Source organism: Acinonyx jubatus, chromosome C1, assembly GCF_027475565.1.
Source record: "Acinonyx jubatus isolate Ajub_Pintada_27869175 chromosome C1, VMU_Ajub_asm_v1.0, whole genome shotgun sequence".
Classification (NCBI taxonomy): domain Eukaryota; kingdom Metazoa; phylum Chordata; class Mammalia; order Carnivora; family Felidae; genus Acinonyx; species Acinonyx jubatus.
This window is the reverse complement of record NC_069381.1, coordinates 164,007,670-164,023,487: the sequence shown is the minus strand read 5'-3', so window position 1 is coordinate 164,023,487 and position 15,818 is coordinate 164,007,670. Positions and strand designations below refer to the sequence as shown.

Genomic DNA, 15,818 nt, shown 5'->3' with positions numbered 1-15,818 from the left:
CTGTCATGGTGTGAGGCAATTATTTCAATAACATTTGTTGACATGGAAGATTAGATCACAGACATCATGGTGGCTTCTAAGTATCTTGGTTATAGAGCATATACAAAAAATTTCAGTCCTGAAGTCAGGATTCCATACCTCATGCAAATCATCTTAGTTAAGGTACTTGGGTTTGGTTTTTGTTTTACAACTTTTGCATCAATCCTTATAGTCCAAGATAAATTAGTAAGGTTAGGTAGATAGAAGTTGAGCTGTTTTGGAAAGACATCTAGGGGGTCTAGTCTGAGCTCTCTCCCAAGGAAGCGGAGTGATTTTACAAAGGCTGATGTTACCCATTACAGTATCTTGACTCTTTCTTCCAACTTAAAAACAAAGAAATAAGTATATTCTATGGAATTAAATAGCCCAATTCATTAGAAATTCTTATTTTCTACAGAACCACCTGTTTTTAGCAGCTTCCCGCCTGTAGTAGAAACCCTTAAAAATACCGAAGTCAGTCTTGAGTGTGAACTTTCGGGAACACCGCCATTTGAGGTGATATGGTACAAAGACAAGCGGCAACTGCGAAGTAGCAAGAAATACAAGATTGCCTCCAAAAATTTCCATGCAAGTATTCACGTTCTCAATGTTGAAACCTCAGACATTGGTGAATACCACTGCAAGGCACGGAATGAAGTGGGAAGTGATACTTGCATTTGTATTGTCAAATTGAAAGGTAAGTGTATTTCCTGCACATGGTGGAAATGGCAGGAATGTGCCCAACACTTATTTCCTCTCTCTCTCTTCCATTATCTGGACAATGTTCTCAACAGTCTCCACCCATCTTTCCCTGTTCAGAACCACCAAGATTTGTCTCCAAACTGAACAGCCTCACCGTTGTGGCTGGCGAGCCTGCTGAGTTACAAGCATCCATAGAAGGAGCCCAGCCTATTTCTGTCCAGTGGCTTAAAGAGAAAGAAGTGATCAGAGAAAGTGAAAACATCAGAATTACATTTGTAGAAAATGTTGCAACTCTGCAGTTTGCAAAAGCAGAACCAGCTAATGCTGGGAAGTATATCTGCCAAATCAAGAATGATGGTGGAATGAGGGAAAACATGGCCACGCTGACTGTTTTAGGTTGGTACAATACAGTATGATGGTCCCCTGGTAGAAGGTGGGGCCAAACACTGAGAAGACTTACTGAGAGTCACTAGTAGAATCTCTTGTTCTGAATTTCTTCTAGAATGATACTAATACTTTCTTATTTGAAAGGTTTAAGAGAAAGGACCTAATGGACCTTCTTCTTTTTCTTCTTCTTTTTTTTCCCCTAATTGATCTTTTAAACACTCTTTCCTATTTCTGTGATCCTGACAAAAATTAGCTATCTGTTTGATTGTTTACCTACTACTTTTCTTGATGGATTAGCAGATGCAATCATGACTCTCTTTTGCTTAAGCATGAAAACTGTTGGGAGCCGGCATATGCAACAAAGAAATTTTGGTTCCAAAGTACTGGTTGTTAAAGCTTACAAGAACTCCCAAGATCAAAGTTTGATAGGAAAGACTTCCACTTGCATCTTTGAACAATTTAGCAATTGTTTGGATGACAACTTTGAAAAAAAAAAAACTGGCTCTAGAACCTTAAAAAAAATAAAGCAGGAATATCAATTCATAATAACATGAATCCTTTGCTCTAAAGAGGGTCAAATGCAAATCAATACACATTGTCTAATGTATATTATCTGAATTGCTTTGGAAATCAACTAGTGCACAAGCACATTTCTTAATAATTCCCATAATTTCATGATAGCACGTAATTGTGGAATCACATTTTGAGGTCTAGAGAGAGAGCCTAACATAACCACACCACTGGAAGAAACAATGTGAGCGAATTTGAGAGTAGAGGCATGGTTAAGGTAATGGAACTTGACAGATGGCTGTCACGTTTTATTTCAGAGCCTGCAGTCATTGTTGAGAAGGCAGGACCAATGACGGTGACCGTGGGAGAAACGTGCACTCTGGAGTGTAAGGTGGCTGGCACTCCCGAACTCTCAGTTGAATGGTACAAGGACGGAAAGCTGTTGACCAGCAGCCAAAAACACAAATTTAGCTTCTACAACAAAATCTCTTCCTTAAAGATTCTCTCTGTTGAAAGGCAAGACGCAGGCACATACACTTTCCAGGTGCAAAATAATGTTGGAAAAAGCAGCTGTACGGCTGTGGTTGATGTTTCAGGTTAGTTCTGATCCGTTCCCCATGTTGCATGTGTGAATTCCTTTCACCGGTTTCCTTCTCTCAAGTCTCTTCTGCTCTTTTAAATCCTGATGAGTCTCTTGCCTTTCTTCACACAGACCGAATGGTCCCTCCCTCTTTCACACGAAGACTGAGAGATACCGCTGGGGTGCTGGGTACTTCGTGCATCTTGGAGTGCAAAGTAGCTGGCTCATCACCTATCTCTGTTGCCTGGTTTCATGAGAGAACTAAGATTGTCAGTGGAGCAAAGTACCAAACCACATTTTCAGATAATGTCTGCACGCTGCAGCTGAATTCTCTGGATTCCTCAGATATGGGCAATTACACATGCGTGGCTGCGAATGCCGCTGGGTCTGATGAGTGTCGTGCCGTGTTGGCCGTACAAGGTCAGTGTTATAGATGCAAACCGTTTCTTACAGATTCCTCTCTGGGTGCACATCCAGGCACGCATCTGACACACCTTCAAAAGTGCTCTTTGTCTTTGATTCAAAGTTGCAGCTTAGAAGCTTATAGGCTCTTTTCACTGTCCTCCATGTCTATGTAGAACCACCGTCTTTTGTGAAGGAACCTGAACCTGTGGAGATACTACCAGGCAAAAACGTCACCTTCACAAGCGTTATTAGAGGATCCCCTCCGTTCAAGGTGGGCTGGTTCAGAGGTGCCAGGGAACTGGTGAGAGGAGACCAGTGCAACATCTATTTTGAAGACACTGTGGCAGAACTGGAATTATTTAATGTGGACATCTCTCAGAGTGGGGAGTATACTTGTGTGGTTTCTAACAGTGCTGGCCAAACATCCTGCACTACTCGCCTCTTTGTAAAAGGTTTGCTCAAGTGCATTTCTCTTCCTACTCTTTATACATTGACATCTTTGTGCTTTTACTGTGTTTGATTGCTATGCTTTGTCACTCACCAGAACCAGCTACGTTTGTGAAGAGGTTAAGTGATCAGTCTGTGGAACCAGGGAAGTCCATAATTCTGGAGAGCACCTATACTGGAACCCTTCCAATTTCAGTTACCTGGAAAAAGGATGGTTTTGACATAACTCCATCTGAAAAATGCAGCATAGTCACAACAGAGAAAACTTGCATCCTAGAAATCCTGAACAGCACAAAAAGAGACGCGGGACAGTACTCCTGCGAAATTGAAAATGAGGCAGGGAAGGATGTTTGCAAAGCTTTGGTATCGACATTAGGTGTGTTGTCTTATTCTCTCTTTTAATAATTGGCATTGAGGTAACACGAAGCATGGGTTTGTTTGGTTTTCTTTAATTCTAGTCGCTGATTGCGATCCTTTGTTCTTTAGAACCACCTTATTTTGTTACGGAACTGGAGCCTCTGGAGGCATCCGTTGGAGATTCAGTTTCTTTACAATGCCAAGTTGCTGGGACACCAGAAATCACAGTGTCTTGGTACAAAGGAGACACCAAGTTACGGCCAACTCCTGAATACAGGACCTATTTTACAAACAATGTGGCCACGCTTGTTTTTAACAAAGTGAACATTAACGACAGTGGAGAGTACACCTGTAAAGCAGAAAATAGTATAGGAACTGCTTCGTCTAAGACTGTCTTCAGAATTCAAGGTGATGATATTATTTTAGAAATCAAGAAAATTTGAAATCTTAATTCTTCTATCTTTGTGGAGAAATTTTCACTTCATCTACTAATGACTCCAGTATTGCTTGTCTTCCTACAGAGCGCCAACTCCCACCTTCCTTTGCAAGACAACTGAAAGACATCGAACAAACTGTTGGGCTTCCAGTTACACTCACTTGTCGACTAAATGGCTCCGCACCCATCCAAGTGTGCTGGTATAGAGATGGGGTACTTTTACGAGATGATGAAAATCTACAGATGTCATTTGTAGATAACGTGGCAACTTTAAAAATTTTGCAAACTGACTTGAGCCACTCTGGCCAGTACTCCTGCTCAGCGTCTAACCCACTTGGAACAGCATCTTCTAGTGCTAGACTGACGGCAAGAGGTTTGTTCCCACGTTAATCTTTCTCTTTGCGAACCATGACTTCTTATTCATTGTCAGAGGAGAAATGGCCAATGAAAAAAGTAAAACAAAACAAAATGTCCATTGCCTTTTCTTTTCATTTTCCAGAACCTAAGAAATCTCCATTCTTTGACATCAAGCCTGTATCTATAGATGTCATTGCTGGGGAAAGTGCTGACTTTGAGTGTCATGTTACTGGTGCTCAACCAATGCGAATCACTTGGTCAAAAGACAACAAGGAGATACGTCCTGGAGGAAATTATACTATCACATGTGTGGGAAACACTCCCCATTTAAGAATTCTTAAAGTAGGCAAAGGGGACTCCGGGCAATATACTTGCCAAGCAACCAATGATGTTGGCAAAGACATGTGCTCAGCTCAACTCAGTGTAAAAGGTATCATTATATGGTGTCTACCAGAATCTGTTCCTTCCCACATTTGCGTACTTGTCTTCTAAAAGTTTCTTTAGCTTTTAAATTTGGGGGGTAAACTAACCGGGTCATGTTAGAACGTATATTAGTGTTGAAGAAAACATTAATCAATGTTCTGTTTTGTCTTTTTTTTTTTAATGTTTATTATTTTTGAGAGAGACAGAGACAGAGAGCAAGCATGGGAGGGGAGAGAGACAGGGGGGCACAGAATCGGAAGCAGGCTCCAGGCTCTGAGCTGTCAGCACAGAGCCTGATGCAGGTCTCGAACTCACAAGCTATGAGATCATGACCTGAGCTGAAGTTGGACACTTAACCAACTGAGCCACCCAGGCGCCCCTGTTTTGTCTTTATATTGTTCTTTAAATCGGTGTTATCTCTAAGTGTGATCCTATCAAATAGTGTTTAATTGAAATTTGTTAAATATTGTTTCAACTGTCCATTCTCATTTTTTGTACTTTTGTCATATGCATTCTGATTTATCATTACTAAATTTTGATCAAATACGTCTATAATACATTAACTTATATGTTTCAGTTTATATATCAAACTACAAAAATAAACTTAACAATTAAACCCTCTATTAAAAGCTTATTTTATAGAAAAGATAACATGTTACCATAAAATTATCAGGAAGTATATTCTTCATAAACCAGTGACCAGTTTAAATATGTGTTTGTGAGATCTTCAACTGCAAACATAAGCTATTTTTTTCCTTTGATTTACTAGAACCTCCCAAGTTTGTTAAGAAACTAGAAGCTTCAAAAATTGCAAAGCAGGGAGAACCCATCCAACTGGAATGTAAAATAAGTGGTTCCCCAGAAATCAAAGTTTTGTGGTTCCGAAACGACAGTGAACTTCATGAAAGTTGGAAATACAACATGTCATTCGTTAATTCTGTGGCATTGCTTACCATCAATGAAGCCAGCACTGAGGACAGTGGGGACTATATCTGTGAGGCCCATAATGGTGTTGGAGATGCCAGCTGCAGCACAGCCCTGACTGTTAAAGGTTAGACACACTAAGCATCTTTCTTTTCCTCTGATTTGATTCTTTCTCAACAATGTTACGAGCTCCAAACTAAAAAGGCTCATTAAGAGGATTTGCTTGTAATTCTTAAACTAGTTTTTACGAATTATTATTTCTGGTGTTTGTTAGCGTAAATGTCATATGGTCACACCAATCCCTCTTAATGATTCTGGATTCTAAAATATTTTTTTGCTTTTTAGCTAGCAAATATTCTCATCATTTAACTTCTTTTTTTTTTTTCTTCTGGTAGCACCTCCCGTTTTCACTCAGAAGCCTTCTCCAGTAGGAGCTCTTAAAGGTTCTGATGTTATCTTGCAATGTGAAATTTCGGGAACCCCCCCATTTGAAGTGGTGTGGGTTAAAGATCGAAAGCAAGTTCGAAGCAGCAAGAAATTTAAAGTCACTTCAAAAAATTTTGATACAAGTCTTCATATCCTTAATCTTGAAGCCTCCGATGTAGGAGAATATCACTGCAAAGCTACTAATGAGGTGGGAAGCGACACATGTGTTTGCACTGTCAAGTTCAAAGGTTTGTATACATGGGCACAAAAACATATGCCTCTTCCTTTCATCTTTTCTTGCTCAACTAATAATTTATGTGGCTGTGAGTCTCTTTATTTTCTCTAACCACAAATTTCTTTCATTAGAACCCCCACGGTTTGTGAAAAAGCTAAACGACACCTCAACCCTTATTGGGGATCCTGTTGAGTTACGGGCTGTAGTGGAAGGCTTCCAGCCAATTTCTGTTGTCTGGCTGAAAGATAAAGGTGAAGTCATCAGAGAGAGTGAAAACACTAGGATTTCATTCATTGATAATGTTGCAACCCTCCAACTTGGGAGCCCGGAAGCATCTAATTCTGGAAAATATGTGTGCCAAATCAAAAATGAAGCCGGAATGAGAGAATGTTCAGCAGTCTTGACTGTACTAGGTTAGTAACGAAGTAAAACCTGAGAAAAAAATCAAATTGGCCCATGATCATCATCTGCAAATAGTACTCTTACCCCATAATATATTGATCACACTCTTAGTTTTGAAGGCGACTTTATTTTCAATGCATTATACTTCTTCTTTTAGAACCAGCCAGAATCCTAGAGAAGCCAGAACCCATGACTGTCACTACTGGAAATCCTTTTGCTTTAGAGTGTGTAGTGACTGGAACCCCCGAACTTTCAGTCAAGTGGTTCAAAGATGGGAGAGAATTATCTGCAGACAGCAAACATCACATTACATTCATCAACAAAGTGGCTTCAGTTAAAATCCCTTGTGCAGAGATGAGCGACAAGGGGTTATATAGCTTTGAAGTGAAAAACAGCGTTGGTAAAAGTAGCTGTTCTGTGTCTGTCCACGTTTCTGGTGAGTGGTAGGAGGTTCTCATGAGTATATAATTTTTCCTAGAAAAACAAAAAAAGAAAGCTTCTCTTATCAAAGGAAAACTACTCTTCTCCACCCTAGATCGTGTTGTGCCTCCTTCCTTCATCCGCAAGCTGAAAGACACGAATGCCATCCTGGGAGCCTCCGCGGTTTTGGAGTGCCGAGTCTCCGGTTCAGCCCCGATTTCAGTTGGCTGGTTTCAAGATGGCAATGAGATCGTTAGTGGGCCTAAATGCCAGTCCAGCTTTTCAGAAAATGTCTGTACTTTGAATCTGAGCTTACTGGAGCCCACCGACACAGGCACATACACGTGTGTGGCCGCCAACGTGGCAGGTTCTGACGAATGCTCTGCCGTCCTGACCGTGCAAGGTCAGTGTGCAAGGATTGGGCTGCAGCTTCTCTAACGTCTTTTCTCTGAGGGACTTAGTGCCTGCCTTGCAGTGCAATTTCTTTATCTTCTCTTCATGCTTAGTCTTAGTTCCCTTTTCTTCAAGTAGCAGAATCACATCTCACCTGGATTTCTTTTCTTTCTTGCTCTCCCCCTCCCTTGGGGTATCCAGAACCACCGTCTTTTGAACAAATCCCTGACTCTGTGGAAGTTCTACCTGGAATAAGCCTCATATTCAGCTGCGTCATTAGAGGCACCCCTCCATTCAAGGTCAAATGGTTCAAAGGCAGCAGGGAACTGGTGTCAGGGGAGTCATGCACCATCTCTCTGGAAGATTTTGTGACAGAACTGGAGTTGTTGGAGGTGGAGCCATTGCAGAGCGGAGACTATTCTTGCCTTGTTACTAATGATGCTGGCAGTGCCTCCTGTACCGCACATCTTTTTGTGAAAGGTCGGCTCTTTGCTCCCACTTGCGTATCTTTTCAGTTTTCTTCCAAGTCTTCATTTAAAGATGCCAATTTTACCCTCATGTTTTCTCCATATAGAACCAGCCACCTTTGTGAAAAGATTGGCTGATTTCAGTGTGGAGACAGGAAGCCCCATAGTTCTCGAGGCCACATACACTGGCACACCTCCCATCTCAGTGAGCTGGATGAAGAATGAGTTCCCTCTTTCACAGTCTCAGAATTGCAGTATTACCACGACAGAAAAATCTACCATCCTGGAAATTGTTGACAGCACTGTAGAGGATTACGCACAATACAGTTGCCTGATAGAAAATGAGGCTGGTCAAGATATCTGTGAAGCTCTGGTGTCTGTCTTAGGTGTGTTAACAAGTTATCTCTCTTTCATTGCTATCTTTTCTTTCTTTTAAAGCATCCTCTTTATGTTAGCGTGACTGATTGATTATCATCCTTTGTACCCTAGAACCACCTTATTTCATTGAACCTCTGGAACATGTGGAAGCAGCCATCGGAGAACCCGTAACTTTACAATGTAAAGTGGATGGAACCCCAGAAATTAGAATTTCTTGGTACAAAGAACACACAAAGCTACGATCAGCTCCTGCGTATAAAATGCAATTTAAAAATAACGTTGCCTCTTTAGTAATCAACAAAGTGGATCACAGTGACGTAGGAGAGTATACGTGCAAGGCAGAAAACAGTGTGGGGGCCATCGCTTCTTCAGCTGTGCTTGTTATCAAAGGTGATGATGCTTTTGTTTAACGAGTCTTACTGTGTGCTGACAGACCCATTTTCTTAAAAACATCAACATTTTAATGGGTTGAAATATGTTGTGGTTGTTTTCTCTCTTGTGAATAAGGATTATCTGTAACTTCTTTACAGAGCGCAAACTTCCACCTTCCTTTGCAAGAAAACTGAAGGATGTTCATGAGACGCTTGGCTTCCCAGTTGCGTTTGAATGTCGCATCAATGGCTCAGAACCGCTTCAAGTGTCTTGGTACAAGGATGGGGTGCTTTTGAAAGATGATTCTAATTTGCAAACATCTTTTGTTCATAACGTAGCAACTCTTCAGATTTTGCAAACTGACCAGAGCCACGTTGGTCAGTACAATTGCTCAGCTTCTAATCCTCTTGGAACTGCTTCATCCAGTGCCAAGCTCATTCTTGCAGGTGAGTAGTTAATCACCTTACTCTCCTTCTTACCAAGCAGCTTCGCTGCTGTTGGCCACTGGGCTGGTGCCACTTAGTTCCTGCTCTGTGTCCGGGAGCATGAAAACTGAGGTCACCTGTTGGTCTTCATCCTTTTCAGAGCATGAAGTGCCTCCTTTCTTTGATCTAAAGCCTGTATCAGTAGATCTTGCTCTTGGAGAAAGTGGTTCTTTTAAATGTCATGTAACTGGAACTGCACCCATCAAAATCACTTGGGCCAAAGATAACCGAGAGATTCGCCCTGGAGGCAACTACAAGATGACTTTGGTCGAAAATACTGCCACTCTGACAGTTCTCAAAGTAAGCAAAGGTGATGCTGGGCAGTATACCTGCTACGCAAGCAACGTCGCTGGAAAAGACTCTTGTTCTGCTCATCTGGGTGTACAAGGTACTTGTCCCAAAAAAGTAGCAACATCTCTTACATTTTCAATATCTTGAAATATAGGAGGAAGGGTGTGCTTGAAAGTTATGTTTAGGACCATGGTCTAGTAATTAGAAGAGACCAGATGGATCCAGAGCCTATCAAGTGGGGTCAAGCTTTAAAATTGTTTATTAAAAAATTATAAAACCAGTAAAACATGGACTGAAAATCCATTTTCAAAGGCTAAAATAGAGACGAGGGAAATAGTGAACAAAAGTGTTTGGCAGAATTGCAAGAAGATCCAATTTTTGAAAGAAATCAGTTTGGGTGGGGGAAAGAAAGGAAGTTATCTCAAATGACTTATCTTCCATGGTAGTTTGTAAATTAATGGATTTAGTTTCTCTAGAGGGTAGCGGATCCCAAACAATCAAGCCCTTCCAGAAGAGTGAGCTTGTGTCAACCTCTTTTCCTCCACTATACCCGCTTAAATAATAGTGGAAGTCAGAGGGCTGGGGAGAACATCAATGTTCAACATTGTAGAAGGCAACCATTTCTGTCTGTAGCAAGTGCATGGCTGCTATTGTCAGAAATTAAATAGTTAATGAACTGCTGATTTAACCCATTAGAGAAATTTTTAAGGGTTTTTGTGGTGATACTTTATAGATATCTTGAAATTAAAATAGCATTGCATTTACCAGCCCATTTGCTCTATGGCATATTCCTAATCATTTTTATCTCCCTGAGCTTGAATTTTTTCCTTCGGTTAATGAAGAAAGCATTGCTCTCCCTACCTCATATGGGAAATTATGAGGGTTGAAGAAATATCTATCTAAGGTGTATAAGAGAAATTGGCATAAATATTAAGAAAACTCACCCAATTTTGTTGTTTTGATTCCTCATGGTACATATCTGATATCTTTGCAGCCATAGGAGTTAGGCCTCTGCTGACTTACATACAGGAGAGTGGTCAAACTCTCTTATTTATTCCCGGTGAACCTCATAGGGCCTCCAGCAACAGATGCACCCTCTTCCTCTGATCTTGCAGTAAAGATACGATTTTGGGGGCACCTGGGTGGCTCCGTCAGTTTAGCATCTGACTCTTGATTTCAGCTCAGATCATGATCTCATGGGTCCATGAAATTGAGCCCCGCATTGGGCTCTGTGCTGACAGTGCAGAGCCTGCTGGGGATTCTCTGTCCCTCTCTCTTTCTGCCCCTATCCCACTCAAAATAAATGTTGTTTGAAAAGATATGATTCTTTGGTTGGGAGGAGGACCACACAATATGGATCGATGTATTTTCCTCCTTCCTTTTGCAATAATATTTAATGTAGGTGCTTACTGAAATAAATGCATGTTAGTTTTAGAAATTTCTGCTTAGATTTAATCATTGTTAACTACTAATTATTAGCTATTCTTCCCTGAATGGCCTCAAATAATTTGTTTTCCAGAGTTAAAGATTACCTCTCCATCTGACAAAGAGTTTCCTTTTTTCTCTTCATCTTGAGTTACACATGTCTTTTCCATCCCTTACCTTGTGTTTTCTCTCTTCGCTCCATAGAACCACCCAGGTTCATTAAGAAGCTAGAACCATCAAGAATTGTGAAACGGGATGAATCCACAAGATATGAATGTAAAATAGGAGGGTCTCCAGAAATCAAGGTGTTATGGTACAAAGACGAGACTGAAATTCAAGAGAGCAGTAAATTCAGAATGTCATTCATTGACTCGGTGGCAGTGTTGGAAATGCACAACCTCAGTGTTGAAGACAGTGGAGACTACACGTGTGAAGCCCGCAATGCAGCGGGCAGTGCAAGCAGCAGCACTTCCTTAAAAGTGAAAGGTCAGACCTTACTCTTCCTTCGCAGTTTTCACACTGGACTCCTCTCCAGCAGTCCTCTCAGTTCCCTGTTTGATTCTCTAGCAGTATCTTAAATTTTTATTGATTTTATTTTTTTATTAATATATATAGTTTATTGTCAAATTGGCTTCCATACAACACCCAGTGCTCATCCCAACAGGTGCCCTCCTCAATACCCATCACCCACCCTCCCCTCCCTCCCACCCCCATCAACCCTCAGTTTGTTCTCAGTATTTAAGAATCTCTTATGGTTTGCCTCCCTCCCTCTCTGTAACTTCCCCCCCCCCCGCCCCCCCGCTTCACCTTCCGCCTGGTCTTCTGTTAAGTTTCTCAGGATCCACATATGAGTGAAAACATATGGTATCTGTCTTTCTCTGCCTTTCTCTGCCTGACTTATTCCACTTAGCATAATACTCTCCAGTTCCATCCACGTTGCTACAAATGGCCAGATTTCATTCTTTCATCTTATATGTTTAAAGGGTGCAATTGAAAATTAAAAGTGGTATTGTCTGTCTTGATAATAGAACGGAAAACAGATTCCTACTTGAAACTAGATACTTACAGAACACATCCAAATATTCCTTTTTTCTCTAACCTAATTACCTTTCAATTGTAGAACCACCCATTTTCCGCAAAAAACCTCATCCTATTGAGACACTGAAAGGAGCTGATGTTCATCTTGAATGTGAGCTGCAGGGTACGCCCCCATTCCAAGTTTCTTGGCATAAGGATAAGAGAGAACTGAGGAGCGGCAAAAAGTACAAGATAATGACTGAGAACTTCCTAACAAGTATTCACATCCTGAACGTCGACACTGCAGACATGGGGGAATACCAGTGCAGAGCCACCAACGATGTGGGCAGTGACTCTTGTGTTGGTTCTATCACTCTGAAAGGTTAGAGTGGCTTCATTTTTTTCTGTCTGCTCTTTCCCTTCCCATTTTTTCCCCCTCTAATTGTAATACTCTTTTGGCTTCTTAGTGATGCCCTGTCCTTTTATCGCTAGCTCTGTCTTCCACTTTTCCTTTTTTATTTTTCCAAATCCTTTTTTATGTTTAGTGTGCATCCCATTTCCAAATCCTACCAACTACCATTTTAGACCATTTTTCCTGTGGATTTCATTGAACTTAGAATCCTGGAGAGGACAAGATGTTTGACTCTTTCAGCTTAATGTAAATTCTAGCATATCCCTGCTCTCACTCACCAAAAATACCTCTTATTTAAGAAATGGAAACAACACATTATCACTAGTGTAATTCCTAGCATTGCATGACGTAAGTACTACTAGACCCATACGTTCTATTTTTTTTTCCAAAAGGTTTTATTTTTAAGTAATCTCTATACTAGATATGGGGCTCGAACTCACAACCCCGAGATCAAGAGTCATAAGCTCCACTGACTGAGTCAGTCAGGCACCTCTGGAACATTTTTGTATGAACATCATCCTTTTTTTCCTAAATATAATTTATTTTCATGTTAGTTAACATACAGTGTATACCGTGTGCTCTTGGTTTCAGGTGTAGATTCCCATGATTCATCACTTACAACACTCAGTGCTCATCCCAAGAAATACCCTTCTCAATATCCATCACCCATCTTCCCCTCCCCACTGTACCCCTCTTCAACCCTCAGTTTGTTCTCTGTATTTAAGAGTCTTTTATGACTTGCCTCCCTCTGTTTTTGAAACTATTTTTACCCTTCCCTTCCCCCATCGTCTTCTGTTAAGTTTGTCAAATTCCACATATGAGTTGAAAACATATGATATCTGTCTTTCTCTGACTGACTTATTTCACTTAGCATAATACCCTCCAGTTCCATCCACGTTGCTGCAAATGGTAGGATTTCATTCTTTCTCATTGCCAAGTAGTATTCCATTGTATATATAAACCACATCTTCTTTATTTGTCAGTTGATGGACATTTAGGCTCTTTCCATAATTTGGCTATTGTTGAAAGTGCTGCTATAAACATTGGGGTACATGTGCCCCTATGAATCAGCTGTCTGTATCCATTGGGTAAATTCCTAGTAGTGCTATTGCTGGGTTGTAGGGTAGTTCCATTTTTAATTTTTTGAGGTACCTCCACACTGTTTTCCAGAGCAGTTGCCCTGGTTTGCATTCCCACCAACAGTGCAGGAGGGCTCCCCTTTCTCCACATCCTCATCACCCTCTGTTGTCTCCTGAGTTGTTCATTTTAGCCACTCTGACTGGTGTGAGGTGGTATCTCAGTGTGGTTTTGATTTGTACTGCCCTGATGATGAGCGATGTTGAGAATCTTTGCATGTGTCTGTTGGCCATCTGAATGTCTCCTTTGGAAAAGTTAGACCTATGCATTTTAAATGACATGCCTCTTTGCTTTCAGCACCACCAAGATTCGTGAAGAAGCTCAGTGATGTTTCTACCATCGTTGGTGAAGAAGTTCAGCTGCAGACTACTATCGAAGGCGCTGAGCCAATTTCAGTGGTGTGGTTCAAAGATAAAGGGGAAATTGTTAGAGAAAGTGACAACATATGGGTTTCTTATTCAGAAAACGTTGCAACCCTACAGTTTGCAAGAGCAGAAACAGCCAATGCTGGGAAGTACACCTGTCAGATCAAAAACGATGCTGGAATGCAAGAGTGCTTTGCCACACTCTCTGTTCTCGGTTAGTACAAATAGAACATTGTCATGAATACAAAACACAGCCTTACTGGTATCCATGTTTTCCGTAGTTTTTCAGCTTGATTTTAAAATCTGAGTGTAATCTGTATCTCATTCCAGAACCTGCAGCAATTGTGGAAAAGCCGGAATCCATAAGAGTTACCACAGGAGATACCTGTACCTTGGAGTGCACGGTCACTGGCACGCCTGAACTCAGTACTAAGTGGTTTAAGGATGGAAAACAACTGACAAGTGACAGCAAATACAAAATAAGCTTCTTCAACAAAGTATCTGGCCTTAAGATCATTAATGTGGCACCTAGTGACAGTGGCATATACAGTTTCGAGGTGCAAAACCCCGTTGGCAAAGACAGCTGTACAGCCTCAGTTCAAGTTTCAGGTTGGTTGGTTAGCCTTTTGCCTCAGTGTTATTTTAGTATAACTCCTGATTTACATATACACGTATGGGAAGCTCCATCTTCTACAGTGTGACCGTGAGTCTTACATCTTCTCCATCAGCAAAATCAGAAGTAACGTACCCATAGAGTTAGAAGAAAACCACATGGAGAAATTTCCACAATTCAGAGTGATTAGAGTTAAACTGAATCCCTGGAGAAGGACAAAGTTTGTCTTTATCACTTATGATGGAATAATTCACCACACAACAGTTCACAGTGATGAGAGACCAAGATCCTTAACACATCAATCAGTACATCTCACGTTGATTCGTGAGGCTTTTGACTGTGTGAACCCATAGGGAACTCTTTGATACCTTCGCAAAAAAGCCAAGTGGATCTAGGGATATTCCATCAAAAATACAATAATTCTCTTTTCAAATCATGTTCTAACTGATGTCCCTTGTTCGTTTGATTTTTACCACATTCAGACCGAATTGTTCCTCCTGCATTCACGAGAAAATTGAAAGAGACGAATGGTCTGTCTGGTTCCTCAGTTGTAATGGAGTGCAAAGTCTATGGATCACCTCCGATCTCTGTGTCCTGGTTCCATGAAGGAAATGAGATCAGCAGTGGAAGGAAATACCAGTCCACCCTGACAGATAACACTTGTGCTTTAACTGTGAACATGCTGGAAGAATCAGATGCCGGCAACTACACATGTGTAGCTACTAATGTGGCTGGTTCTGACGAATGCAGTGCTCCTTTGACTGTGAGAGGTCAGTTAAAAAAACAGCAAAACAGGGGCACCTGGGTGGCTCAGTTGGTTGCTGTCTAACCCTTGATCTCAGCTCACATCATGATTTTGCAGTTTGTGAGTTCTAGCCCCACGTTGGGCTCTGCACTGACAGCGTGAAGCCTGCTGGGGTTTCTCTCTTTTTCCCCCCTTCTCTCTCTGCCCCTCCCCCACTCATGCTTTCTCTCTCAAAATAAATAAATTTTAAAAATACAGCCAAATAGAGCTGTATTTCATAGTTTGTTAAATTTAGTAAGTATTTTTATCATCACAGTGGAAAAATATTAAATTGTTTTTGGTATGTGTTTGTGTGTGTTTGTGTAGAACCACCATCTTTTGTTCAGAAACCTGAGGCCATGGATGTTTTAACTGGAGCCAACGTAACTTTCACAAGCATCATAAAAGGAACACCTCCTTTCAGTGTCAGCTGGTTCAAGGGTAGCACTGAACTAGTACCAGGGGACAGATGTAATGTGTCTCTGGAGGATTCAGTTGCCGAACTGGAGCTGTTTGATGTAGATACAACACAAAGTGGAGAATACACCTGCATAGTTAGTAATGAAGCTGGCAGAACTTCTTGTACAACTCATCTCTATGTAAAAGGTTTGTTGGGCTGCTATTTTGCATTTTTACAATTAGCATACACA

At 41.1% G+C, this 15,818-nt stretch overlaps 1 protein-coding gene across 50 annotated transcripts in view; it reads left to right on the top strand.

The window, feature by feature from the left end:
- TTN (titin) overlaps window positions 1–15,818 on the top strand; it is a 275,212-nt gene that overhangs the window by 80,921 nt on the left and 178,473 nt on the right. For all 50 annotated transcript variants that reach the window (XM_053215372.1, XM_053215354.1, XM_053215355.1 and 47 more), the window contains 25 exons: window positions 437–715; window positions 838–1,116; window positions 1,935–2,213; window positions 2,330–2,617; window positions 2,776–3,054; window positions 3,147–3,425; window positions 3,536–3,814; window positions 3,928–4,215; window positions 4,342–4,629; window positions 5,392–5,673; window positions 5,942–6,220; window positions 6,339–6,620; window positions 6,767–7,045; window positions 7,145–7,432; window positions 7,624–7,902; window positions 7,997–8,275; window positions 8,379–8,657; window positions 8,798–9,085; window positions 9,225–9,512; window positions 11,045–11,326; window positions 11,961–12,239; window positions 13,704–13,985; window positions 14,102–14,380; window positions 14,867–15,154; window positions 15,496–15,774. In XM_053215372.1, the coding sequence (XP_053071347.1) occupies window positions 437–715; window positions 838–1,116; window positions 1,935–2,213; window positions 2,330–2,617; window positions 2,776–3,054; window positions 3,147–3,425; window positions 3,536–3,814; window positions 3,928–4,215; window positions 4,342–4,629; window positions 5,392–5,673; window positions 5,942–6,220; window positions 6,339–6,620; window positions 6,767–7,045; window positions 7,145–7,432; window positions 7,624–7,902; window positions 7,997–8,275; window positions 8,379–8,657; window positions 8,798–9,085; window positions 9,225–9,512; window positions 11,045–11,326; window positions 11,961–12,239; window positions 13,704–13,985; window positions 14,102–14,380; window positions 14,867–15,154; window positions 15,496–15,774 (7,050 nt within the window). The remainder of the gene's footprint in view (window positions 1–436; window positions 716–837; window positions 1,117–1,934; window positions 2,214–2,329; window positions 2,618–2,775; window positions 3,055–3,146; window positions 3,426–3,535; window positions 3,815–3,927; window positions 4,216–4,341; window positions 4,630–5,391; window positions 5,674–5,941; window positions 6,221–6,338; window positions 6,621–6,766; window positions 7,046–7,144; window positions 7,433–7,623; window positions 7,903–7,996; window positions 8,276–8,378; window positions 8,658–8,797; window positions 9,086–9,224; window positions 9,513–11,044; window positions 11,327–11,960; window positions 12,240–13,703; window positions 13,986–14,101; window positions 14,381–14,866; window positions 15,155–15,495; window positions 15,775–15,818) is intronic.